The sequence below is a fragment of the Hippocampus comes genome, unplaced genomic scaffold (genome assembly GCF_001891065.2).
Source record: "Hippocampus comes isolate QL1 unplaced genomic scaffold, H_comes_QL1_v1.1 scaffold159, whole genome shotgun sequence".
In the NCBI taxonomy this organism is placed as follows: Eukaryota; Metazoa; Chordata; class Actinopteri; order Syngnathiformes; family Syngnathidae; genus Hippocampus; species Hippocampus comes.
In genome coordinates this window covers 243,543-269,141 of record NW_017805742.1, presented here as the reverse complement: position 1 = coordinate 269,141, position 25,599 = coordinate 243,543, and the positions used below count along the sequence as shown (strand labels likewise).

The following is a 25,599-nucleotide window of genomic DNA, read 5'->3' as shown; positions in this document are numbered from 1 at the left end:
TACCTGACCGCCCCTAAAATTTTCTCAACGGATTTAGACGATTCACAAAAATGATCAATTTAAGAAATAAAACGGCGGATTTCCGCGGATCCGCGGAAAATTGCCATGTATGATTTTTTTGAAAAATGAAAACCAATAACTTGAAATAATGTAATGCTAAAAATGTAAAAAAAAAAAAAGCAAAAATGTAAAAATATTTTCCTTACATTAAATTGAAAAGAAATGCATGTAAATGTGTCAAACTGAAAATGTAAAAAAAAACAAATCTATATATATATATATTTTAAATGGTTCAAATCAAATAAAATATACTGCAAATCTTACAAAGTTATTTTTAACAATGTCACATTATACACTGAGTTCACCTCAAATATTTGCTTGTCATATTTAACACATCTGCAATATTTTAACGAGTTAATATTAAGATATCAATGACATTTTATCCGGGGAAAAAAATATGTTTCAGGTCTATCAAAATTTAAATGGTTCTTTCATGAGCCTACCTGACTAAATTTTTGGTTTTAATGCGAGGAGCCTTGACTCCGCCACCAATGATGCTTGAGCCAGTGATGTAGATTCCCCTATGAAATAAACACACAAGAAATAATAAACAATCCTGCCACCACTTATCGACTAAAATTAATCAATCTAAGATGTGCCACTTCTACACTTTTAGAGCATTTTCTCCAAAAGAGGAAACAACGACAAAACAAAAAAAAAAAGAAGAAGAAAAAAAAAAAACTTCCAAAATGCGTCATCTGTCATGCAGTCACGACTCACCAGGCTGCTCCTACAACAGACAGCGAGATGGCCAAGCCGATACCCAAATTGGCCCACATGAAAGGTGATGTTTCTGTGAGGAACCTAAAAGACGATCAAAACAAGTGAGAATTGGGTGTTCTGAGTTGAATTTTCTCAATTCTGTTAATTCCTAAACCTGCTTCATTTTCACCTCTGAAGCTAAACTACAAAGAAAAACTTTAACGTTGTTCTTAAGCGGACGATTCATCGTCCTCATGTGTTGCTGGAGGCAGCGGCGCTCCACTCACAATTTCTGAACGCAGGATATAATCAGCTGCCCGTGCTTCAACTATGTACTTTCCTTGTACTGGCTGACACACTGGACTCCAGTACTCTGTTTTTGGGGATACTGTGAAAAACTAAACGGCACATTTGAGCAACGTTCTAAGCTTCCGAACGTCATGACCGAAGGGAATGGAGATTTTAGCGGGCGATGAGCTCTAATGTTCACGGTCTCAGTTTTTGTAAAAAGGTAAACCCGTATTCAATGCACTCAAATGAAGTCGTGAGGGAACACTGTTCTGCAATAATGACTTTACCACTGCATGAGCATAGGTTATGATCCACAACAACGTTTTCCAACTTGTTGCCACCGCAGGATTGGGAAACTTGGGTCCTAAACCAAGGAGCACCTATACAAGAGGAAAGAAGGATACTCACCATGCCACATCAAAACGGAATCCTAAATCAAATATTGTATAGCAGATACCTGCAAGGAAGAGGAGACATTAGTATATATCAGTGTTGTACTGTCGTAACACTGCGTCTACTCCAGCTAAAAAGTCACATTTAAGTGCAGAGATGTCCTAACTTGGGTGTGAGAACTGACTGTGTCATGAGAACTGCCTCACTTCCGCCATGGGACCAAATCAGTTTAATATAACACAATACTGTACATCTTTGTAATATAGCGCTTTCACCATGGTGCATGTTTATTTTTGAATTAAGATTAAGATAACCTTAACCATAACATTGAGCCACTTGACTTGCCGTCTGCCAAAGCACAGAAAGAACTCAGTTTCAATTGGCTATGTTATCGACAATTTGCTAACGAGCTTGGTCGGCTGGTGACAAGCTAGCTCCAACGACGTTGGACATTTTGTACAAAACCAAGCTACATTTTGCTAATAATGTCGTCCGAAGGAACAAAGAGGTGTTTATTAAAACCTATGGGGAATAAATAAAACATTGCAACGATAGCGATCCATCGCGAAACCCGCCGCAGTGCTTCCCCTGGTCACCAGTATTTAGCCTGATCCCATACACAGCTGTCAACCATGGCGCATGCAGCGTCAAGCAATCCTAATAATAAGACTTTAGTAGTTGATATTGTTCGAAACCGTTCAGGAAAACATACTTTAATTCATAACTGACTCGTTTAAAGGTGCATAGGATCTTACCGACGATGAGGATTGTGCTCCAGAAGGCCAAAGTGACCCCCGTGTAAAGAATGGCGTGCCCGTCCATCATCCACTCCAGCAGCATCGATTCGGCGGTGTGCTCAGTAGATAGGCGAACGAATCTTGGTCTCAATACGAAACAACAAAAGATGCCACAATGAATTAGTTTTATGAAATATGATGTCTGAGTAGGAGCGTGAAAGGCAGAAGCTCGCCAGTGTCAGCTGATCCAGCTTGACTAGCATGTGATCAAACGGTCGCGTTCCATTTCTATCCCTCTCCCCTCCACCTTCACCCGCTTTTTACGATCGGCGTTCCGCTTATGTCTCATTCCTGTAACCACGCTTGTTATAAAAAAAAAAACAAAAAACAAAAAACATTTACCAATGATTCATGTGAGTGAAAATGTGCGCAGCTGAAGTGGTCGTAGTGGTCAGAGCGACTAAGTCCTGGAAGGCTGCGTTCCATACCGGTGTACCAACTCCTCTTGTAATGTTTGCAAAGGACACTAGATGTCTCTGTTGTCATTGTTGAGGATTCAAGACAGTCGCCAATGTGGAGTGGTTCTGGAACTTTTTACAACGTACCCCATAAAAAACGTAGCACACGAGCACCACCGTCGTGGCCAACATTCAAGCACAGTAGTGTTGTAGGGCCAGGTGCCCATCAAAAATGAGACCGAGGTTTATTCCCAAAAGGCAGATACCAGTCAAAACCTTTGAGACGCTTCTGTTTTCAACAGCCTAAGACTGTTTTTGCCTGATAGTGCATGTTTAATAATTATTCTAAGGCTTAAGACAATGCACAATTATGCGCACTGTGCTTACATATAGGAGAAAAACTTGAATTGCATAATGATGGAATTGGAATGCATTGCACATAAAAAAAAAGGTGTCTAGATAAAAGATGAAGAACATTTTTTTTTAATTGAATGCAAATGTAAAGTGTAACATACTTTGAGAACCACTGCATGGAGTAGATTCCTCTGTTGATATGTGGCGCTCAGGGACGTGGTCCAGTGAGTCTGGAACTGCAGTCAGTAAGAGTGGCGGTTTATGACACCATTCGTTCAGGGTTACTGTCTGCTCCATGCTCCTTGCAAGTGTTCTCAGTTAGCATTTGTGTGTCCCATCCAGTCTGAAAGTGACTAACTTTAGTTAGATATTCACTGTATGTCAAATTAAGCACCTAGCCTTTGTCATCTAATCAGCTGTCCTGTTTACCACCCTGCTTTTTTCCGGCATCAACCCCTCATGGAGCCTTGCCTGCCTATCGTATCTCTACTGGAATCTTCCATCATGTTCCTGCTTGCTGTTAAGCCAGGCAGGCATCAACCGGTGGCCAACGCTAGTACAGTACTACTCTGCTACTATGGTGCCTTTGATGGAGCAGACATTCGGACATTATAGACAACACGAATATATGATTTTTTCTGAGAATAATCGTAAATTAGGTTCCACAGAAAAATTCAGAGTCTGAGGTTTCGCAAAAGATGAATCGCGACCCGTCAGGAGTTCACTTGATTGCCTCTAAACTGCTTTTATTGCCTCCATAGAGGGGAATAAGCGTTACATTAATTTAATCAAGTACTGTAATATTATGAGGTACATCATATCAAGTCATGATCATAAAGTTAATGAAACATTCAAGCCCAAGCATACAGAATCAGTGAACATGGATTTTTAAAAGGGCCTTCGATTGAACGCTAATGTAATCCAGTTGCCTTTTTTCGACCATGCCTCAAGCTGGAACATTGAGAACATTTTAGCCAAATATAATTAGTGACTGACTAAGCCTGTGTTTTTCAAAATTATTTACATTTTTGATGCCCGCAAAGCATACAGCTTTGGCGATGGTAGAGTTTGCTTTTGTCTTTTAGTTACAAATTTTTCATTTCAGGCAATATCCTAAAGAGACAAAAATAAGTTCACTTTAAACCAGTTTCGCTTAAAATGAAAAAAAAAAATCTATCTATCGATCGAACGATCGATAGATATAGAGATATATCTATCTGTCTATATCTATCTAATCTGAGGAAAGACCTAAGAATCTGAGAAATTATATATATATATATATATATATAGATATATAGATATATAGATATATATATATTTTATACAAAATACAATTCCAACAAAATAATTAGCCAGTCATGCTAACGTTCATCGCACACCTTTTAGAAGCACTGTATTGCTAACCAGCTTTCTTGCTACATATTCAATCATGAATAAATAAACAAAATGGCATTGCTAATGATCGCCCCCCTGTTAATAAAACTGAAAGACGACTTTATTATCAAGAGGTTTGGCACCCGCGGACATGAATAGGAATTCATAAATTAATCTCATGTTCCTTTCATGCTCAAGCACTAGCTTTTAATCAACCCAATCCAGCTGCCATTCACATCATTAGTATTCAGTCACATTCCATGAGAGACTGCTAAATTGCTTCGACAACAAGTACTGGAATTCAACCCAACAGAGACTTCATGCTAGACTGGAAACAAATGTTGTCTCTCTTAGCTGAATAACAGATCTGACAGACGCTAATTAAACAAGATAACTGTTTCATCTTGTCTTAACCAATTAGCATTACTGGCGATTGACAAGCACTTATTTAAGCCACATTTATCATATCAGAGCCTGCCCAAGGGCATCTACAGTATGGTTATAAGCATAGAGTTTGATTCAAAATAAGTAGACTGTAAATTAAGCTCCGCGATAAGCGACTTCGCCGATTTGTATGCATCCTCATCCCCCCGGCTTCTAGCAGGAAACATTTTCATGGAAACAAAGCACGCTGACCTCGCCATGCGAAACCGCAGAGGTTGTTGTATAGTTTGCTAATTATAGGGTGCCTGCAGTCAAAATTCTTAAGACACTCAAGAGTAGCCTTGACCTTGAGTCGATCTGTTTTTACCACCAATCAAATACTGTATGTATTTAATGTGATAAACAATGGAGCTGCCTCGTGATCAAACGATTGTTTACTGTTATTCAGAACAGAGTGTACAAAATTACCCTTCGGCACTGAGGCACATGCTGCTTCACCAAGTCTAAAGACAAAGACATTATTATCAGATCATAGGTACTAATACTGGCAATTGTCTGTGAATCTGCAAAGTAATATCTGTGTTGATTTTATAGATGACTTTAATACCACTTAAAACATGAAGCCTAAAGTGGACATTTGTAGTGATAGTAGCGATTCAGCCATGCAGACGCTTCATTAGTTAGGACATCCAAGACCATTGCCAAAATATTTCTAGCTCCTCCCACTTCACATCCAATATGAGATGATATCGACACACGGGACTCTCGGTCTGCCCTAGATTTGACCCTAACCGTAAACCCTAAACTGTAAAAAAAAAAAATAATAATAATAATGTTGTTGCAAAGCATGTGAAAGTCCATGTGAGTGACGCATGCTTCTGCAAACGAATACAAAGCATTCAAACATTTCCATTAACAAAGGAACACAGCCTAAATACAAATGTCCTCTATTGTGGCGGTGCCATAACCTGCTTAAGGCTCACAACGCAGGCGGGAGAACGCAACCCGATGTTTCTATTTCAATTCATCAAGCCCCATTAAACAAGTGTTACCACGCATACCATCGCCGTGTTATTTTCTGCTTTACTTAGCAGGATATTGCATCATATTTCGGGCAGATAAGGCGCGATGTCAAAGGTTTTTGTGGATGTATAAACATCACCAAGTTTGTTATGAAATAATGGCAGTCTTTTTTTTTTTTCGTCAACGTCAGCTCGCGGGTAACTGCAATGTGGCGTTCGCACAAACTTTGAGTCACTTTAACTGGCAAAATATTTGCGCTCATGGAATGGGCACACGTAGACTTTCAGGCAGACACACTGAAAAAAAGGACGACAGAGCTGTCATTCATGTCACGTTGTTGTTTTTTTTCTTGTTTAAATTCAATAGGACAAAAGAAGACTACACGTTGTGTATTTATAAACAACCGTGTAACCTTGCCGGATAAAAGTTTGCGAGCTTAATGCTCAACCGATACAATATGCTATAGATGCGCAATCAAAACTGGTGTAATCGCAGAGTCATGATTGCTCGCTCTCATACCACAAAAGACGCGGGGAATTCCCAGTTACATCTTATACTGCAACTGTTTCACCAATAATATGAGTGAAGTAAACCTCTTTGTGTTATTTGCACCCCCCCCACCCCCACACACACACACACACACATCCCCAATCGTGTGTTTAACTGAGTTTGCACACCGTTGCTTATTGAATGCACTCCTTGCGCACTGGTGATTCGGATCAGCGGGCAAGCGAGGGAATATCAATCTTGAACACAGTAGCTCACTGCAGATGCCGGTTGCAGATGTTCCCGCAATTTTTTGCCACAAGCAAGCGAAGCTTTGTATCTCCGTGTTTCGATCGCCTCCATCATTCAATTTGCCCCCCCGAGAATGTCGATTGCTCATCAACGAGGGCTCTTTTCTTCACGTAGGCACGTAGGAAAAATTGACTTGAAACCAAATTCATCATGTTTTTTTTTTGTCTCTTCCTGATGATGCGTCAACTTCATTAATGTGATTTGAACATGCTGTGATGACAACTACAAGTCAATTACTGGTGTTCAAATGAGGCTTTAAGCTGTTTAATTCCTTTCCCCGTACAGGTTTCTTGTCAAAGTAAACATAAAACAAAAGAGAAGTACATGTTGTTTCTTTGAAACAACCACGTACTGTAGATATGCTTTAAATTCTGTCATCCGAATGCCAACGCATAATAAGAAATGCCATAGATGGGCTAATGAATAGCAAAATATCCTTTTAACACAGGATATTTCATCACAAATGGTGCGACAAACAATAATATTCATGGACATATATTCTTTATCCTCTGCGAAAAACAACAAATATTACTGCAGCTTAGAATAAAGCTAAAACGTTGCCAATATTTTTGGTTTTGTTTTTGGGGAGGCTGTAACAAATTAATTCAATGCGGAAAGAGGATTTGAGACACGAGTATTTTGAGTTAGGAGCAATCAATTAAAATCATATCCGAAGGCACCATTGTATTCTTTCTTACCATCGCAAATGCAGAAGGAACACAGTTTGAACACCAGTTGTTCAAAATAGAAACCTTCATGGAGAACATGAAACATAACAGGTCAATCTTGATTACATTCGTTCAGTCTTTAAGATAGATTAGAACGCATCCTTGATCTTCACGTCTGATGTGAAATGGTATCGGTGAGACGCAGGCTCAAGCAGATGCTTCATACATAGCGGTTTAAAATGTGGCTCACGACATCATTTCCTTGAGAGTGTATGCCAAGCTTATTAAATAATGGATATAGCCACTCAACCTTCAAATGAAAAGGGGGCACACTCAAGCGGCTTCATCAGAAACACACTCAAGAATCTTCAAAGACTTCTTCTATTTGTGTGGATGTGACTTTTAAATAGACGGAATACGTTACTGGACCACACTTTTAATGCATTTACATAATCATTAAATATCTTGCAATTAATTGACAGATGTTCAAGTTACTTTGGTTGGATAAAGCAAAAACTACCTTACTGATATCATTGGGACACTGTGATCGATTTGGAGAGATAGCGTGTGCTCACTTGATGGATCACAGCTCCGCTTCCCCACTGACCCACCCCCCGCCCCGACTCCAACTTAGCATTTAACTCCACAGTGTTTGTCAAGACAGCGATGATGAATTGTGGTCGTTTTGCGCGAACCCCTTCCGATGGCCAAGGTATTTGCAGTCAGCGGCGGTTGGATGCTAATAAATATTTATTTTCTCCTACCTTTGTGCTATAAATGCTCTGGGGTAAGTATGCTTTCATCAGAAGCTCAACTTTGCATCTGTATTCAGCTGTCATTCCCTCGTGCGCAAAAGCCAAACGGCCACCTCTAAAAGTCAGCCACTTTCACACCGGCGAACTATCATCAGCGTTCTTAGCTCTCAGTGCCACAACTTTTTTCGTCTCATTAACTTTTTTTTTTTTTTTTTTAACCCCGGCTGCCATCCTATCACCACTCCCGTACACATACACCCGCTAATTCCCCCTGTCGCTTCCTAAGCGTCACGCTGACGGAGCCTGAAGTTCACTTCCTCATTCTTCAGAATGCTAATGGCTTCTCTAGACAAAGGCACCAAACCAAAGAATAAACACTCAGACAAAGCCAAGTAAACTCAAAGATCTCAAGAAACAAACGCATCATGCCACGATCCGAAGAAATTAGAAAAAAAGTTATTGAAATCTATCACTCCGGAAAAGGTTACAAATTCATTTTCAAGCCTCTGAAGCTTTAGCAAACCACTATCAGGGCCATTATCCACAAATGGTTCTCTATTCTCCAACTGGGAACATTGGCAAACATTCCCAGGAGTGGTCGACCAGAAAAAATTACCCGAAGAGTTCGACGACGACTCATCCAGGAGGTTGCGAAAGAAACGAGAACAACACCCTAAGAACTCCAGACTTCCCTGGCCTCAGTTTAGGTCAGTGTTCACGACTCTACCTTAAGAAAGACACTGGCCGATAAATGACATCCATGGGAGATTTTGTGTTTCATTTATGTAATAAAAGTGCAACGCTACATAATTTTAGTCCGCAGAGTATTTTCTGTTCCACATGTCAAAAAAAATGCAAAAGTGCTTGCTGGAAGCTGCTTGTGGTAACTCCCACCTGATAGAACGAGAGGCTCCACTTTACACTCAATTATCTGCCCTACAATAGCGAGTTGCCACTCCAGTGTTCCCAGTGATAACAGCCTTTTTATTACAAGTCAAGCATTGTCTCATTCAATGTGGAAAAACGACACAAGCTTTTGACAAAACTTTTGACATGGCCACTTCTCGATCGGTTCGCATACGCAACACGCACACACGCTAAAATGATGGAACAAAAGGTCATGTTATGTAAGAAATATTGAAATAATAGCTCAAGGCTATGACTAAAAATTTTCATCGACGGACATATTGCGCCCCCCCCCTCCACGCCGCTGAAAAAAAAAAGTCCAAATTGCAACAATAACACATTTTTGCAGTATCTTGAGTTCCTGTTAGTCATTTTTGGGGGTGCAAAATTGGAAATAAAAATCAAATGTGATATCCACCCGCTTGTTTGCTTATTCAGCAATATAAAAACACCAATAACTATTCTTATTATTATTATGATTCCAAGTAATAGTATTCATGGAACCGAGTCAGTATACTTCGTATCCTCTTGAAACAAAAGGTGGTCTCATGAATGAATTGTTGCACACAGATGGAATGAGGGAAAACGTTGCTAGGAGACCCCCGCCATCATCTATTTCTCCCTCGATCCTGCAGCACGTGCATTCAGTCCCAGTGCGCGTGCGTGTGTGCCTCCTTTGCTCCTACTATAAAGCCACCATCAGGATCGGCTTTGCCTCAGTGCAGCCGAGGATGCTCTCACTTCATCTGTCCAATGGGTGACGTCTGATTCCCCGCCATCCCCCGCCCCTGCTTACCGATCGAATATGAAGTTTTGAGGAGGCGAGTTACACAAATGGACCGAGCAAGAGGAGGTGACGGAAGAAGCTGCGATTGCCAGTGGAATGAGTTGCGCTCTGTGCGATTAAAATGAGCTGTCTGCAACTTCAATGGCATTTCTGTCCCGTCCCTCACTCGGCATTCCTCCTCCTGACAGCACATTTTTGATTCCCATTCATTTTTTTCTCTACTTTTCTCCTTCTTCTTAATCCCAAGAATGCACCCCTATTCTTCCTCGGAGAGGAACTCCACGGAGCTGAGCTTATGGCTGAACAGCTCCGAGGCGAACTTCTCGCGGGGGGGACGCGACTACGGCGAGGGGGAGCAGCGGCAACGGTGGGAGGTGAGCGAGGAGGAGGATGGCGAGCAGCATCCCTTTCTTACCGACGCCTGGCTGGTGCCCCTCTTCTTCTCCCTCATCATGCTGGTGGGCTTGGTGGGCAACTCTTTGGTTATCTACGTCATCTCCAAGCACAGGCAGATGAGGACGGCCACTAACTTTTACATAGGTGAGGGAAAGCACACACACCCACACCGCACACAAACAGGAAAAAGGATGCAAGGACACACAAAATCGAATTAACGCTCAGCGAATGGGCATCAAATGCACCGCATGATTATTTGAGTCAGGGTCAGACTACTGGAACAGTGCCATAAACATTTGCTTTACAGATGCCACCAAGTATGCTTTGCAAGAAGCATGTGTTGCGATGAAGATGTCAACAGCCTTTATTTCATCACCACTATTTATTAGATAAATTTTTTTTTTTTAGTATTTTAAATTTTTTTTTTTTTTTTAGAGACAGAAAAAAAACCACTTTCTGCTACCCAACGTGCTGTTTAAGACCAGAGATGGGCATTCTGTCCCTGGGATGCAACGGTCCATCCGTCTGTCCTGGACTGACGCCCATTTTTGGGACAAAGGACGGAGGACAAGAAGGTTTTTTTTTTAAAAAAGGAAAAATTAAGTAAGGACGGAAATGGGTTTTCATGGACAGCGGTGACTATAGTGGACATCTTATCATGTGATTAGGTTACAGGGTGCATGACAGGGTTAATCATCCCTACCCAGGTTGAGTATGTGGTGTCGGGAGGCAAAATAACAAAGCCAGCGTGTTGTCAAACACTCTATTTTCTTCACAGGCTATTTCATCTCAACAGTATTTTTATGGCAACACTGCCACCTAATGTAGAGTCAGAGAACATAACAAAGTGCCTACGGACACCCATTTCACTAACGATCAATACAGCTGGTTAAGAAAGCTCCCTTGTGTTGTATGTCTCTCGGTATCCGCCACCATGCTGATGACTAGGATTTCTAAAAGTTTTTATTATTGTTCTTTTATTTTATCACCGTAACTTATTTTTGCGTTGTGAAATACTCTTGTTGAGTCGCTTAGATTAGATTAGATTAGATATCCTTTATTTGTCCCACACTGGGGAAATTTACAGCCTTCAGCAGCAAGATTGTCGCTAAGACATTAAAAATATGAAGAAACGGTGATGTCATTTTTGTTTGATTGATGGCAATATTAATTTCATTGCTTTTCTGTCCATGATCTCACTAGGCCAGGAAGAAACTGTTACATTATGTCAGGTGTTGAATAAGTACAGTTACCCTTTCCTACAGACCCCAAATGTGATATCCACATTTTTCCGTCTTTTGAAAGCTCTGCATATAAATCAGACGATCCGTGTCCTTAAACGGAGCAGTGTGTGTGTGTGTGTGTGTGTGTGTGTGTGTGTGTGTGTGTGTGTGTGTGTGTGTGTGTGTGTGTGTGTGTGTGTACAGAGTGTATGTGGCATGAATTTAATGTAGGAAGAACATTACCCCATAGGCCCGGTGGAGAACATTTTAGCATTCAGCAAACAGATTAGTGGGAAGAGCACCACCTGCGCTACCTCTCTGCTACTATTGTGATTAAATCAGAACATCGGAAGATAGTGTTTGGTACGTCTATTCGGAATACCACATTATACCGACAGCTGCAACGGCAGGTTAAAATTGCTTACAGAATGATAAATTGCAGCTGTCACTGCAGATTCTTTATTGTGTAGCGATGAGTGAAAGTTGCACACGGAATATGAAACCATCTGTCGTTCATCATAAACTAAAGTTCTCATCTTCATTTTTTGTTTTGAAAACATTTTCGATGAATTTGGATAATGTGAACGAATGAAGTATTTTTATTACTTCTATCTTTTTATAAAGTATCATGTGAAAAAAAAACAAGAATAAAATTGTTATTTGTATTTGTATTCATTCCTTTTAATTGGTATAATGAACACAATTCTCACCGGCATGGTAATTATCATTCATTCTTGTTATTTTGCATCTTTGAAAATATTTATTAGGGTACTTTTTGTAAAAAGTTTTTAAAAAAATTGTAATTTAAAAAAAAATCATACATTTTTATGAAAACCTATAAATTAGAATAATAATAAATGAAATTAAATTGTCACGGTTTATTTATTTAATTTTTTTTTTATATCACACACGGTGGTGGTGGGTGTCAAAGTGGGGCCATCTATCCATCCATCCAAATTCCTCTGAAATACATCAAGTAACAAAGTGACTGCTTTGTGTCATCTCACCCCCAAATGCAGCAAACCTGGCCGCCACCGACATCATCTTCCTGGTGTGTTGCGTTCCCTTCACGGCCACCCTCTACCCGCTGCCCGGTTGGATTTTTGGCAACTTCATGTGCAAATTTGTGGCCTTTCTGCAGCAGGTAAAACGACTCCGACACTAATGATGATAAACACAACAAAGATTTGCGCTTCTGTTCAAATATAATGAATGCGTTCTCTCTGCCTTTTATGTGGATGCCCAGAGCTTAAACAGAGCACGTCCAGTAAAGCCTAAAAGCCTGCTTTTAACAACGTGCTCACCAAAGTCAGGCAGTGTATGCTATGCTTTCACGGAATCCATCACAGAGTTTAGGTTCTGTTGAAAGCATTAGCGCAAAAACGATTCTCCCCACACTTTTTAGACAGAGCTCTCAAAGTGCCAGTGAAGTAGTTCCATAACAATCTCACCCAAGCAGGCTTTGCTCTCTGCGCTTGGAACAGAAAAAATGATGATTGCGTCCTGAAAATTCCAATTGGTCTAAAATATTGAACAAAAATCCAGATTCCACTGAAATGAAACATAATGCATAAATTGCATGAGTCATTTTGGGATGTTTTCAGAAAACACACACACACACACACACACACACACTGGAAGTAAATATGGTGTAGGGACCATATCGCCAGACTAGCAAGGCAGGAAGGAGGAGGTAGAAATGTTTTGCGGATATGTGACAACGCTCCTCGAGCTCCTCATTTAATGGAGACGTCTACTAAAGATGATGTCACATCATTGTCGCATGTAATAAATGAACCTGAATTACGACCAGCACCTCAAATGTTGAAGCTTTGTGCTTCAAGTGGGATTAAATTAAAGTTAAATATAGAGACAACACTGTTACTCAAAACAAATCTGCGGATTCGCCGACGATATAAATTAGTCTCTTGGGCACTCTGCAGTGTGAATATAGCGTAACACCTCTTCCTGTTGATAGAAGCTGTTTTACCGCAGGAACTCTCGAGCCCTTCCTGAATAATTGAGAAGGTTTGCGTGTATCACCTCGCATCTGTCACAAACAATGTGCTGAGTTCTCTGCTGTGAAAATCCTCTTTCCGACTGAAGAGCTGTCACTCAATGAGCTGTTTTGCCACCAGACCGGTTGGAAAGTACTCTGAAGAATCGTAGTGTTAGAATTCTAAAGGTTCCGTTGTACCCCTGCTCACGATCCACCATCCATTCTTTCAAGCCATTTTCTTGAGGAAAATGCACCATTACCGAGAAGCCAATGTGACATAGGTCCTGACCTGCCTCGTCCATGGGCAACTTCTCCTGAAATGGACGTTTTAAATGAGCACAGTGTGATGAGAATCTCGCAGCTGCTGACCTCTCCACTTAAGCCGGGCCATGTGCTATCTAAATTGGAAAAACAAATACAAATGGAAGGTAAAAATGAGGGGGAGGGGGGGTGTAGGATAATAATAGTTGAGGAATATTCCAATACTGAGTTTTCCGTCAGGACATTCTGAACTGTCATATAAGTGGGGGAAATTTAAAAAAAAACTAAGCTGTTGCTGCTGGTAAAAGTAAAACAAACATAATCACACGGCATAACTTAAATGAGCGGGGCAGAAAAGCCCGTGGCAGATGCCCTCAACTACTACTCAGTGTGAGGAAGCATGTGACTTATCCCATGGTTATTCCAATGAGAGAAAAGTGCCTTCGGATACAAGTGACCCAACTGCGACTTCAATTTGAACATTTCTATCAGTCCCCTTCCTCCCACCTGCATTTTTGGGCGCAGTATATTTCAGTAGCAACCTGCGTCATTTAAACCAGTTACCTGCCCCTAGCCGATCAAAATCAACAGGCAGGTTCACTGAGACGCTTAAGTGGATGGAAAGGATAATTATCTGCAAAAAGCATCAGGAGAGAAAAAAAAAAAAAACATCTTTCATGTCCCAACCCCAAGCGGCTTCTGGCTTTAATAATCCATTTAAAGTTTTAAACCTTAATGTGTTTTGTGATGTCCCAAAAGAACAGGGGAGCTTTTTTTTGTGCAATTTGAGCTGAAGTAGCCAGCATCATAATTTATGCAGTCGTCAAATTTCTTTTCATTTATTTTTGCAGAAGGCGCTGTCTGTCAAAAAAAAAAAAACATCTTTCATGTCCCAACCCCAAGCGGCTTCTGGCTTTAATAATCCATTTAAAGTTTTAAACCTTAATGTGTTTTGTGATGTCCCAAAAGAACAGGGGAGCTTTTTTTTGTGCAATTTGAGCTGAAGTAGCCAGCATCATAATTTATGCAGTCGTCAAATTTCTTTTCATTTATTTTTGCAGAAGGCGCTGTCTGTCTTATCGGCATCTGACGAGACACATTCTGAGAATATTACATTATATTCTCTCCTTCCAAGCATTAAAAAGCTTATCGTTCATAAAATTAATTGGATTCTATTCAGCTGTGTGGGATGGTTGCCTTGAGGAAAGGGGGGGGGGGCGCTCATGTGTGCTGTCCTTATCAAAAGTCTGACAATTTTTTCTGAAGGGTGTTCATTTGATTGAAAAAAATATATATTTGCTTTATCCACTCTATGTTTAATCATCAAAAAATATATAACACAATACAAATTATGTTTTAAAAGGAAAAGGGAAAAACTGGCCATCGGAAAAGGTTTCATCAATTTTTTTTTAAATCTGTCAAATTTATTTTTTTAAACGGAAAAGGGAAAAACTGGCCATCGGAAAATCCATTTTCTTTTTTTAAATGGGTCAATTTGAAAGCAGTAAATGGTGGGATAGGAGTCCGCACAGTTGGGTCAATCTGACCTCAAACTGGTATCCATACGCATTAGTGAGTACCCGAGTTGCACCCCCCCACCCCCGTCTCCCCCACCCATGCCTCTCTTCCAGCCCTCACTTTCAAGAAGGTTGGTGACCCCTTGCGATGGAGTGCACTTATGACCGACCATACATGGGGTTGACCTATTGGAAAATGTACATCGAGCCTCACGCAGACAGACTTCAAAAGGCTTTGTGATCAATCCCTATAAAGTCATCAAAGTATTTTTACTTATTCCACTGGCAATAAGGATGCAACCGCGCAGGAAAAGCGTCTGATCAAAACATATGTATTCCTTTTCAAAACACCAGGGTTTATGTGAGGTGAAATAACCAGTCTGGTATCAAATGTACCTGAAAGCAATACTTGAGTCAAAGTACATGTATCTCAACCAAATATAACTTAGGGAGAAGTTTAACATCACGTGGGTACATACTGAGTAAAAGTCTGAAAGTATTTGAGACGAAATGTACTAATGTGTAATTTTCTCACGTTAGATGTAGTTTTTAAGTGACTGTTTTATCGATGGTTTTATTCTCTGAAATGACTTTTGTGGTGAAGCTAAAGAGCTGCGCGTTAAATGGCTAATGAGCAATGTTAGCTAGCACACGTTAGCCTGGCCATTGACAACATTTTGACATCACTGGATGAAAATAAATTAGTGAGACTATCTGGATGGACATAAAGAGATGTAAGGGGGAAAAAAAAGTCAAATACATAGTACTGTATATATCCAGTTGCCTTTTTAACACTCAGTACAGGCAGTACTATTCTTCCACTTTGTGCGCCGTGGTTCAAGCATTATATCAATGAATAATTCATTCCTTTTTTTTTTGAAGTAACTTAGGGCAACTGTATTAGAGTAATCATTGACATTTTACTGAATAACTGTGGTAGAGTACAAGTAAAAGCTGCCAGCAATATATATGGCAAGGTAAAGTATGGCTACATGCTAATTCTACTTCGATACAATAAAGTATTTTTACTCCATTACACTACAATACTGGAGATAACAAGGTGATTTGTTCTTGGTGAGATGTGTCGTGCGCGGTGTTATCATTCCTGACTCTTCAAGACCCTTTTCTGCCGCTCTCATTTTTTTTTTTTTTTTTGCACATGCCTCTCAGAGTGTAATGACAGCTGGCTCGGTGGTCTCAGATAAGAGGAAGACTTGGACATTACAGGTCACCACATTAGATCTTATGAGCAAAGGAGGATTTGGGATTTTGGATTCACTACATGTGATACACAGCCGAGCTTTTCAGAGCAGGGCAGCGGTAGGACATACGGTCGATTTCGATGCCGTGGACCAATAAGGTGGGCAAAATGATTTCAATGAATTCATCCAACCTTGATTGTAAAAGTAATAGCTTACCACGCCTTTTAGCAATGAATGTTTTAATGGCTCGAATGCAAATGGTTGTTTGCCACACTGAAGCTTTGCGCAAGCGACATTCATTTTCAGTCTGGACGTGGATGAGTCAAACACTATTATGTCAAAGTCCCAAGGTGAGGTCCAAATTGGCCTTCGTGGGCTTTCGCTTGTTGGGTGGGGTGACAAGGGGTGGCAGGTATTTTATTTTTTAATGAATGGTTTTGAAAAAACTCCAACTGAATTCCAGCATTATCCACCTGAATTTTAGAAGAAAGCTTTGATGACGGAGCGTGACTAGGAAGTTCTTGGCAACCTGATGATTTGCTGCAAATATTGTATTTATCTCTGAGAGAAAAGCTACAATCATGAGCCCTTGGCAGGAGAAAGAGGGGAGAAAATTATCAGCCATTTGTTTCATGGTTGGTTTGGGAACAAGCACGTAGGTGTAGAAATCTCAAGTAAAATTGCATTGGCACTTTAAAAAGAAACCTTGGAAAATAATCAGCCTGTCACACTTAGAAAGGTGAGGTTTTACTAATCTTCCTCAAGGTCCAAGCAAACTTGGTCTGTTTGACTCCGACTAAGAATTTCATAACGTGAACAAGGACGCACTAATGGAACCAAGCCGTCGATAAAGAACTCCACTTTAAAATCTACATCATTCGAAAAAGGAGATTTTAGGTGGCATTTATTTTTTTTTTTAAATGTCAGAAATTTGGGTACAGTTGAAGCATTTCTTGGGACACTGGACTGCATGAAATGCACGAACGCAGAATGTTGGGTCAGGACAAAGACGACGCGTGAATTTCCCGGCGTCAGAGCTTGAAGATGGCGCGTTCTCAACTTTGTCAACTCATTTTGAGCAAAGAAAGCCAACTACAGGTACATTATTGGTGCATCCCAAATGTGTTGCACAGGGCTTACTATTGGACTCTGGGCCGGTTCCCAAGTTGTAAAAATCTAATCAAGGATGTCACATCAGAAACCTTAAGAATACCAAATCTGTGTTTGCTATGTTTTTAGGTGACCGTCCAAGCCACCTGCATCACATTGACAGCAATGAGTGGCGATCGCTGCTACATCACAGTCTACCCGTTAAAATCCCTCCGGCACCGCACGCCCAGGGTGGCCATGATTGTCAGCGTCTGCATTTGGATCGGTTTGTCTTGACATGAAACGCTACTGAGTTTGACCCCGTGTATGAAATTGAAAACTCGAGGCCGTTGTGTCGTCTGTGGTTGCTCAGGCTCTCTCATCCTGTCTACGCCGATCCTCATGTACCAGCGTATCGAGGAGGGGTACTGGTACGGTCCCAGGCAGTACTGCATGGAGAGGTTCCCCTCCAAGACTCACGAGAGGGCCTTCATCCTCTACCAGTTTATCGCTGCCTACCTACTGCCCGTCCTCACCATTTCCTTCTGCTATAGTATGATGGTAAAGAGGATGGGCCAACCAACCGTGGAGCCAGGAGACAACAACTACCAGGTATGGGTGAGGTCTATGGCTTATTTCTGGGTTCATTTTCAGTCATCCAAAAGTCATGGTGAGAGGCAAAAGTTGCAAGGGTAGATGTTTTGGGGGCAAAGTTAGAAAGAGGAGATTGATGGTTGGGAAATTTGACGAGGAGAGATAGTGAGTATGTTGGTGGAAGGATGAAGTAGATCAGGGGTGGGCAACTACGGTCCTCAGGGGTCACTATCCAACATGTTTTCGATGTTTCCTTCCTCATACACCTGATTGAAATGATTAGGATTGTTATCAGTCTTCTGCAGAGTAACGATGCCGAGAGACTGGAAGAGTCACAGAAAGATGTAGAAGTGGACATCCTTTGGCGATATCCCAAGCAGATGACCGCCACATTGTAAACAATGCCCTGAGAAAGCGGATAATGAATGCCGCTCAACTCCAGGCACGTTTAAGGGAAACGAGAGGCACCCAAGCAAGCATCACGTCAGACAAAGTGACGGCTAGCTTGTTCACTGCGTAGCACTATAAATTTGACGACGGGGGTCATCCTGTTTACGTCGGATTTCAATTTCTGTGGTGACGAACATGCCGTTACTGTTTCCTACTCAGGTCAACCTCCTGTCTGAGAGAACCATCAGCATCAGAAGCAAGGTCTCCAAGATGGTGGTCGTTATTGTCCTGTTATTTGCCCTGTGCTGGGGTCCCATCCAGATCTTTGTCCTCTTTCAGTCCTTCTATCCTAATTTTCGGGCAACGTATGCTACGTATAAGATCAAGACGTGGGCAAACTGCATGTCTTATGCCAACTCCTCCATCAACCCCATTGTTTACGGCTTCATGGGCGCCAGTTTCCAGAAGTCTTTCAGGAAGACCTTTCCCTTCCTGTACAGGCACAAAGTCAGGGACAGCAGCATGGCCTCCAGGACGGCCAACGCCGAGATCAAGTTTGTCCCGGCGGAGGAAGGCAACAACAATCACGACGCAAATTGAGGGAACGCAAGAAGGACAACCGGCTTCTTTCCAAATGAGAGACAACAGCTCTGAAAGCCAAACTGAACAATGTTATGAATTCAAAGGACACTGGAATCATTTGCGCACTTTGTTTCCCTGCCAATCTAGACAGTGTTGGCCCATCTGGAACTCCAGTTGGCAACTTAACGGGGATTCACGGTTGACTTTTTGGATATTAAGGAGATTTTGAAAGTTGGATAACCGGCCCAAATTTAAGCATTTCCCCCTTTCCAGCCAAAGGTCATTCTATGCCCAATTATCAAATCTTGTGTTGTGAGGAAGCGCCGAGTCATTTTCTATCCCTTGATGTGCACAGAAAATTGTAAATGTTTCACACATTCAATGTTTACGCTTGTAAAACCTCATACCTTATGTGTGGTCGACCAAAGTTTTGCAAGTTTTCTTTTAAAAGGGGACAATTACACGAGTACATTTTATGGGGGCCGTCGAAGTCTGAATATGTCTTTTGAGCAAGCCGTTCTGCTGTGATGTCACAGTCTGGCTAATTTAACGCTTTCAGGTACAGCGGTTACTACAGTGGACAGCTGATCATGTTATCGGGTTACAGGACGCATGAAAGGGTTACATTTGCAGTTTCCTCGAACCAGGGGCCATTTTCTTTTGTTGCTAGCGACTGAGAAGCTGGCAAGAAAAAAAAAAAAAAAGATCAACGTGACCCAAGTAAGGACCACGGTGGGGACTAAACCGTGCTTATTTGCAAAATAGCCGTTACTCTTCAGAGCTGTGTTTCTGAACCAAACCGAGCTATGGCACATCTGTGAAACGGATGATAAGAGGAGATAACCTTCATTCGTCCCACAATGGGGGGGAAGTGCAGAGAAAGATGATGACGATGATGACTCTCTTAAAAGAGCACCGAGCAGTGACAAATCATGCAGCGTTTAAAAGCCATTCAAAGCTATTACACATTCAAGGAAAGTACCTATACAGCATGTACATACACCATAGCAACTACATCATTAAGTCCATTTGCGCCATAAAATTCGGCCTTTACAATAATAACAATGTTTAGTTTGGAGAGCTATTCGTTGAACAATGTGTTTCTTTTTTTATTTTATTTTTTGCTTTTACTGTGGTTGTCTAGTTGTGCTGAGTGTCATGGTTCACGAACACGCTTGCAGTATGTTTGACTTTCTGTCTTATGTCCAGCGCTTAAAATATATTCACCTTTGTACAATAAAGACACCCATTTATTCTAACTGTGCTTTTTTTTTTTTTTTTTTTTTTTTAATGTTTGATACATTTGGACACCTTTTGCCTAGCTAGGGACCATTTCACAGTTTCAAGCAATGCGGTGAGATTCAAACTTGTCTTAATGCTTGTCCACCATGCTGCTCATGGGACCATCATGTGAGACTGTGCAACGATCGGATGTTGTGTTACATGCCGGATGCCCATCACAAGATTTAGGGTAAAATCTGCCTTTGTTGGTCATTGTCAGAGCGTTTGCGGCAATCATTTCAATAAAAAGGAGCAGCCTTGACCAAGGATGTGGAGAGAAGATGAAGATGGAGAAGAAGCCTTGGCTAGCCAAAAAAAAAGGAAGTAATTCAAGTTCCCCCTAAAATATTTATCCTGAAATTGCTTTTATGAATAGTTTAAACCGTATATAAAAGAAACACACCTGCAGGTTCGACGAAGCACTTTAGCACTTGTGTTTCTCTTTCGTGTTTATTGAGCCATAAAAAGACAAACATGAGTGAATCGATCTCGCACCATGTTTGGGCGACCTAAGAGGAAGGAGGGGGGGAACACAACAACAATAAAAAAATAAATAAATAAATAAATAAATAACAAGTTCGAACAACAATTAACTGCTTGTACGTGCCATCCAGGTTTCAAGGTTGTGCTAGTTAAAAAAAGCCACAGGCAAGCAAGGACACAAACAAGCAAATATATAAATAAACAAACAGCAAGGATTCATCATGTGGGATGTCGAATTCGCTCCAAAGCCGTTGGGACAAAAGCCGGAGGGTTTTCCTTTGTGCGTTACGCTGCTGCGAAATGACTCATCTTTTCATGCTCATTTCTTTTGTGCAGTCACAGTGTTCGTGAGTCTGTGAAACCTGCTGGATCATTAAAATATATCCAACAGAACTCAGTGCAAATCATTAAAAAAAAAAAATGAAAAAGGGTTTGGGTGGCGCTGAATGAGTTCACGAGGATGAATTTAATCGTAACTTTCAAATAAATCTAGATTTTCTGTCAATCGGGAAGTCAGACAGTGTGAAATATATGCAGTATAATCATATCTAATTATCAAAATCGAAAATAAATAAAAATGTGTGATTCTTTAAAATGTACGCTTCCTAGTCACCGTTTTAAAATGATTACTCCTAAGAGAAAAAAAAAAGAAAATATGGCCATCAGGATAAATGTAATTCAATTTCTTTTTTGAAAAACATGTTTATTGCAGATTCTTTTTTTAAATGGTCAATTATGAGCCGGAACGTAACACAACATATAAGAAATAAGACATTATTATACTGTAAAATATATTTTAAAATTTGCAATGTGAAAAAGAAAAAAAATCATGAAAGTATTGTTCTTTTATGTAGTTCAATGAAAAATACAACCAGCAGAATAATCATTGAAAAAATATAGAACGTCATTTTTGAGACTTTTTTTCAAGGTCTAAATTTAGTATGACACATAACATGTCAGCAGGGTTAAGAAATAAATATGAAATCATCCTTGATTAAAAATTCGGTTTTGCTTTATCTTAAATGACAAGTCCAAAGAAGGACCTCAACAACAAATTTCATCAATGATACAATGTTATGGTGGAGACGTAAGCATAATAAATAATGAGACATTATTATAATGCTATAAAATCTCCTCTAGACAGTTGAAAAAATACCTATGCATGAAATTGTGTTTTTGTTTTTTTTATATTGGAAGAGTGAAAAAAGATCAAGAGAAAGAAACATGTGAAGAAGTAAAAAACACACACCTGCCCCCCATCTTTAAAACAAGCCAATTTGACCATTATCTTAAGAGGAAGGTTCTTGAAGTGTTTTTAAACTTTCCCCGCTGTCGTTCGGGGTCGAATTGTCAGTGGGAGGGGCATGACTCGACGTCTCCTTGACTTTTCATCAATGTGACTCATCATTTTATTTGTGCCTCCCGTGGGAAATCACACCTGAAGGCGCGACAGTCGGCGTGGAAAATAACCAAATAATGGCGGTTCGCTGTGATTTTCTATTTTGTTTGAAGCCTCCCCATTTGCCGGTAAACTGGAGTGCTTTTTTTTTTTTTAAATTAAATGAAAGATCCTCCCAGTCTGCATCGGTTATTATGTTCCCATCAGCCAGCCACTCCGATGATGAGTGCCAAGACGATCGGGGCTTATTTGAGGAGTTCACTTAATAGCATAATTAACGGTCTCTTAAGTCGTCCATTTCCTCAGTCTAGCTCCCAAATGTGCACGCTAAAAGAAAAGACAGCTTACTTAGAGTAGCTTGTTAAGACGTGAAAAGGTTTTTTTTCACCCCTGCAGTTCACTTAATAGCCTGATGCAAAGATCACCACACTGAGGGCCCCTAAAGAGGGCGCTATAGAGCTAAAATGCCACCCTCGAATGATCATCAGTTGTTGCTTGACAATGCACTGAATCGCTCGCCTTAGTTTGAGAGCTATCTCACTGCTATTATCAATTCCTTCTTTTTTTTTTTTTTTTAGACATTTGGGTTTCAGATTAAAAGATGAATATGAGACAAAACTTAAGAATTCAAGCTTTTATTTCATAGTGATTACATTGAGATGACTCAGGACAGAGCATCGTTTGTTTGAAGCCACCCACTATTCAAATGAGCACACATATTGAAACAGACATGATGAAATTATCTTACAGTGGATAACCAGTAAAAATTTGGTGGCCGAACCCATACTTGCAAGAACCCATTTTTCATGAAATGCTTTTTCAAGGCCTTTACTGCAGCCTCTCTCAGTTCGTTTTCGTTTCTGGATGTCTCACCAGGCTCTATTGAGTTAAAATTCTGTAATTGACTTGGCCAGTCTAAGGCCTTCCACTTTTTTCACCTAATGAAGTCCTCTGTTGTGTTGGCAGTGTAATTTTGGTGATTGTCTTTTTTTCATGATGAAGTGCCTCCCAATTAGTTTGGATGCATTGTCTGAAAATTTGTTTTGTAGACTTCAGAATTCATTTTACCGCGACCATCATGAGTCGTTTTGCTGATGAGTGGTTTGAATCTTGTGTATTGCTTGTATATTTCTTCTCTCCAAGTCCTTTTCGAACAGCAGATTGTGATTGGCAGTCATGTCGTTGACTGCCGGCTTTGCGCGTTTCCTCACAGCCCTCACAATGTTTCTGTCATCAAGTGCTTGATGCTCCCCTTGGCCGACCTATTCGATGTCTGTTGCTCAGTACGCCAGTGTGTTCTTTCTTTTTCAGGACTTTCCAAATTGTTGAATGTGCTCTGCCCAAAGTTTGTGCAACAGCTCTGATCGATTTTTGCCTGTTCTCTCAGCTTCAAAATGGTTTGCTTTTCTCCCATCGATAGCTCTCTGATCTTCACGTTTGCTGAAGAGCAAATGCAATTTTCACAGGTGAAACCCAAAGCCGAACTCGAGTATCTAATTTTTAAGCAATCAATCACCCATCCCTCACACACTCCAATAGTTATGCTCACTTGAAAAGGTGCTCTGTTGTGAGTTGTTTCACAAATCTTGATGTAAATATCATAAAATAAAAGCTGGAATTCTGAACTTTTCAAGACACCCAACCATCAACTCTATTATATTTATAGAGCACTTAAAAAAAAGACAAATGCAGTTTTAACAAAGAAGTACACATAAAGATTGAAAATAATTACAGTACTTGTCACTCATCGCTATGGGCCAGGAACTGCTGTCTCTTCTTTGATTCAGTCGTACAATTTTGGGTTTGGAGGGGCTCTTGAGCAATATCTGCCAACTAGTGGTGAACACTGTTACTGCAATTTGAAACTTATCAGCTCCAGTGAACCTTTTTCGACTCAAAAATTAATCGCTAGCTGACCATCCCTGCTCCAGCTTCTCTTATGTGTCAACCGGTTTTTCAAGACTCGATGAACCTCATTTCCCAAACGTTAGACATGTGACATCACAAGGGTGGTTAATTCAACACGGCAACAAACAGCAACAACAACAAAAGTCACTTTCCTTACAAAGAACTTGGCTGCGGTCTATAAAGGAGCTGCATGCCAAATGGAACTCCCCGAAGCGAGCAGACGGAAAAAGGCATCGCGGGAGCTTCTGTGGTTTGAAAAACAACATTCGAAACGTCGCCTTGTAACGCCAACGGGCCTGCCAGAAATCAACGCGTGAATCCTCCTGGCATAAGCAGACACACGCCGACAATTTGATGCCGCTTTAAATATTGTTTGTATGTGTCGTTACATCGCATGTCTACAGTTTAATCGTCTAAGCTCCTTGCAGCGGATAAAGAATGTGTGGCGGTGAGTACTGTTACGTTAAATGTTTAAATATGTTGCCGCACCATCTGTTGTCAAATAACAGCTGCTTCAAATGTTATGAACGTCTGTCCCATTGTGTGTCGGCACGAGCATTAAGGTCACGGACTAAAGGCGACCTTATACGTTTTAAATACAAAACGTGTACTTCTCCTAGTTTTATGTTTACTTTGACACTAAACGTCAACAGAGTGGCATTGTAGAGCTTGACGCCTCTTTTTTGTCGAAATACAACATCGAAACTATCAGGTGTACATTACAGCATTTCCGCACTAGGTCGGCCATACACACACACACACACACACACACACACACACACACACAAAAGATGGTGTGTTGAATTTGCTGACTGACAACAATACTCACAGGCATATTTTCTTTATCCTCTGAAAAACCTAACTGACATGACTGCAAGATTTTCGTTGGGACCGTTTCCAGATATATATATCGTACCCTTTTACATTTTCATGAAAACATGTTTCTACAGCATGTCTTACTCCACACTTGAATTCATCTGAGAGACTATTTTGGTTTGGCGCTGCTGTTTTGGTTACCAACACAATCCAAAAATGTGCTCGGCCGCACCCAGTTTCAACAAGGACGCTTCTGCTTAACACTATGGTCGACTGGATGTGGCGCACTTGTTTTCGCCACATCGGGGCCTGGAGGGTAAAATGATTGTCAGAGGCGGCGACAGAGAAGCGGGTGGATGGCGGCGGGGGATACAAAGAGGCCTTTCTCCTCTGCTGACGTCACAACACGTGCAAGGAAACCACACCAGGAACGGCGCTACCACCGGCACGAGGGACTTATTCCAAGAAAGTCATTCCAATGCTGCTGGTTTAAAAATAAATGAGCACCTAAATATTGTGCGTGCGGCGTTTTAGAAGTTTGGCTCCTTGATGGAGGGGGTGGGTTGGGAGGGGGCTTGATCACAGAACCTGCACGGGCCACCAACTTGTAATTTATTGCTAGACTGAGTGCAAGCAATTAAAATGCTGAACCAAAACATATGAAGATGCAAGGGATGCATGTTCTCTGAGAAACCTTGTGTGTGTGTGTGTGTGTGTGTGTGTGTGTGTGTGTGTGTGTGTGTGTGTGTGTGTGTGGGTGTGTGTGTGT

At 40.8% G+C, this 25,599-nt stretch overlaps 3 protein-coding genes across 3 annotated transcripts in view; 1 reads left to right on the top strand and 2 right to left on the bottom strand.

Moving 5' to 3' along the window:
* The window catches only part of atp6v0b (ATPase H+ transporting V0 subunit b), a 6,515-nt gene extending 3,622 nt beyond the window's left edge, over positions 1–2,893 (bottom strand). The window contains exons 1-4 of the mRNA XM_019883670.1: positions 2,202–2,893; positions 1,462–1,510; positions 781–864; positions 504–581 (exon numbers count right to left, since the gene is read on the bottom strand). Coding sequence (XP_019739229.1) covers positions 504–581; positions 781–864; positions 1,462–1,510; positions 2,202–2,286 — 296 coding nt within the window. The 5' untranslated portion in view covers positions 2,287–2,893. The remainder of the gene's footprint in view (positions 1–503; positions 582–780; positions 865–1,461; positions 1,511–2,201) is intronic.
* A 5,602-nt stretch (positions 2,894–8,495) lies between these two features.
* Positions 8,496–19,492, top strand: kiss1ra (KISS1 receptor a). Its single transcript, XM_019883659.1, has 5 exons — positions 8,496–10,230; positions 12,329–12,453; positions 17,528–17,663; positions 17,751–17,989; positions 18,581–19,492. Exons 1-5 carry the CDS (start codon positions 9,939–9,941, stop codon positions 18,959–18,961), a joined length of 1,173 nt encoding a protein of 390 aa, XP_019739218.1. The 5' UTR covers positions 8,496–9,938; the 3' UTR covers positions 18,962–19,492.
* The window catches only part of ift22 (intraflagellar transport 22 homolog (Chlamydomonas)), a 52,538-nt gene continuing 39,320 nt past the window's right edge, over positions 12,382–25,599 (bottom strand). Inside the window, exon 6 of the mRNA XM_019883676.1 lies at positions 12,382–12,470. The gene's annotated coding sequence lies outside the window, so the exon portion shown is untranslated. The remainder of the gene's footprint in view (positions 12,471–25,599) is intronic.

What these genes read in the sequence shown, in the direction of transcription:
- kiss1ra (XM_019883659.1), top strand. Translation starts at nt 9,939, where the DNA reads ATGCACCCCTATTCTTCCTCGGAGAGGAACTCCACGGAGCTGAGCTTA. An exon ending in TTGTGGCCTTTCTGCAGCAG is followed by an intron (nt 12,454 to 17,527) that starts GTAAAACGACTC and finishes CTATGTTTTTAG; the next exon opens with GTGACCGTCCAAGCCACCTG. An exon ending in CAGGAGACAACAACTACCAG is followed by an intron (nt 17,990 to 18,580) that starts GTATGGGTGAGG and finishes TTTCCTACTCAG; the next exon opens with GTCAACCTCCTGTCTGAGAG.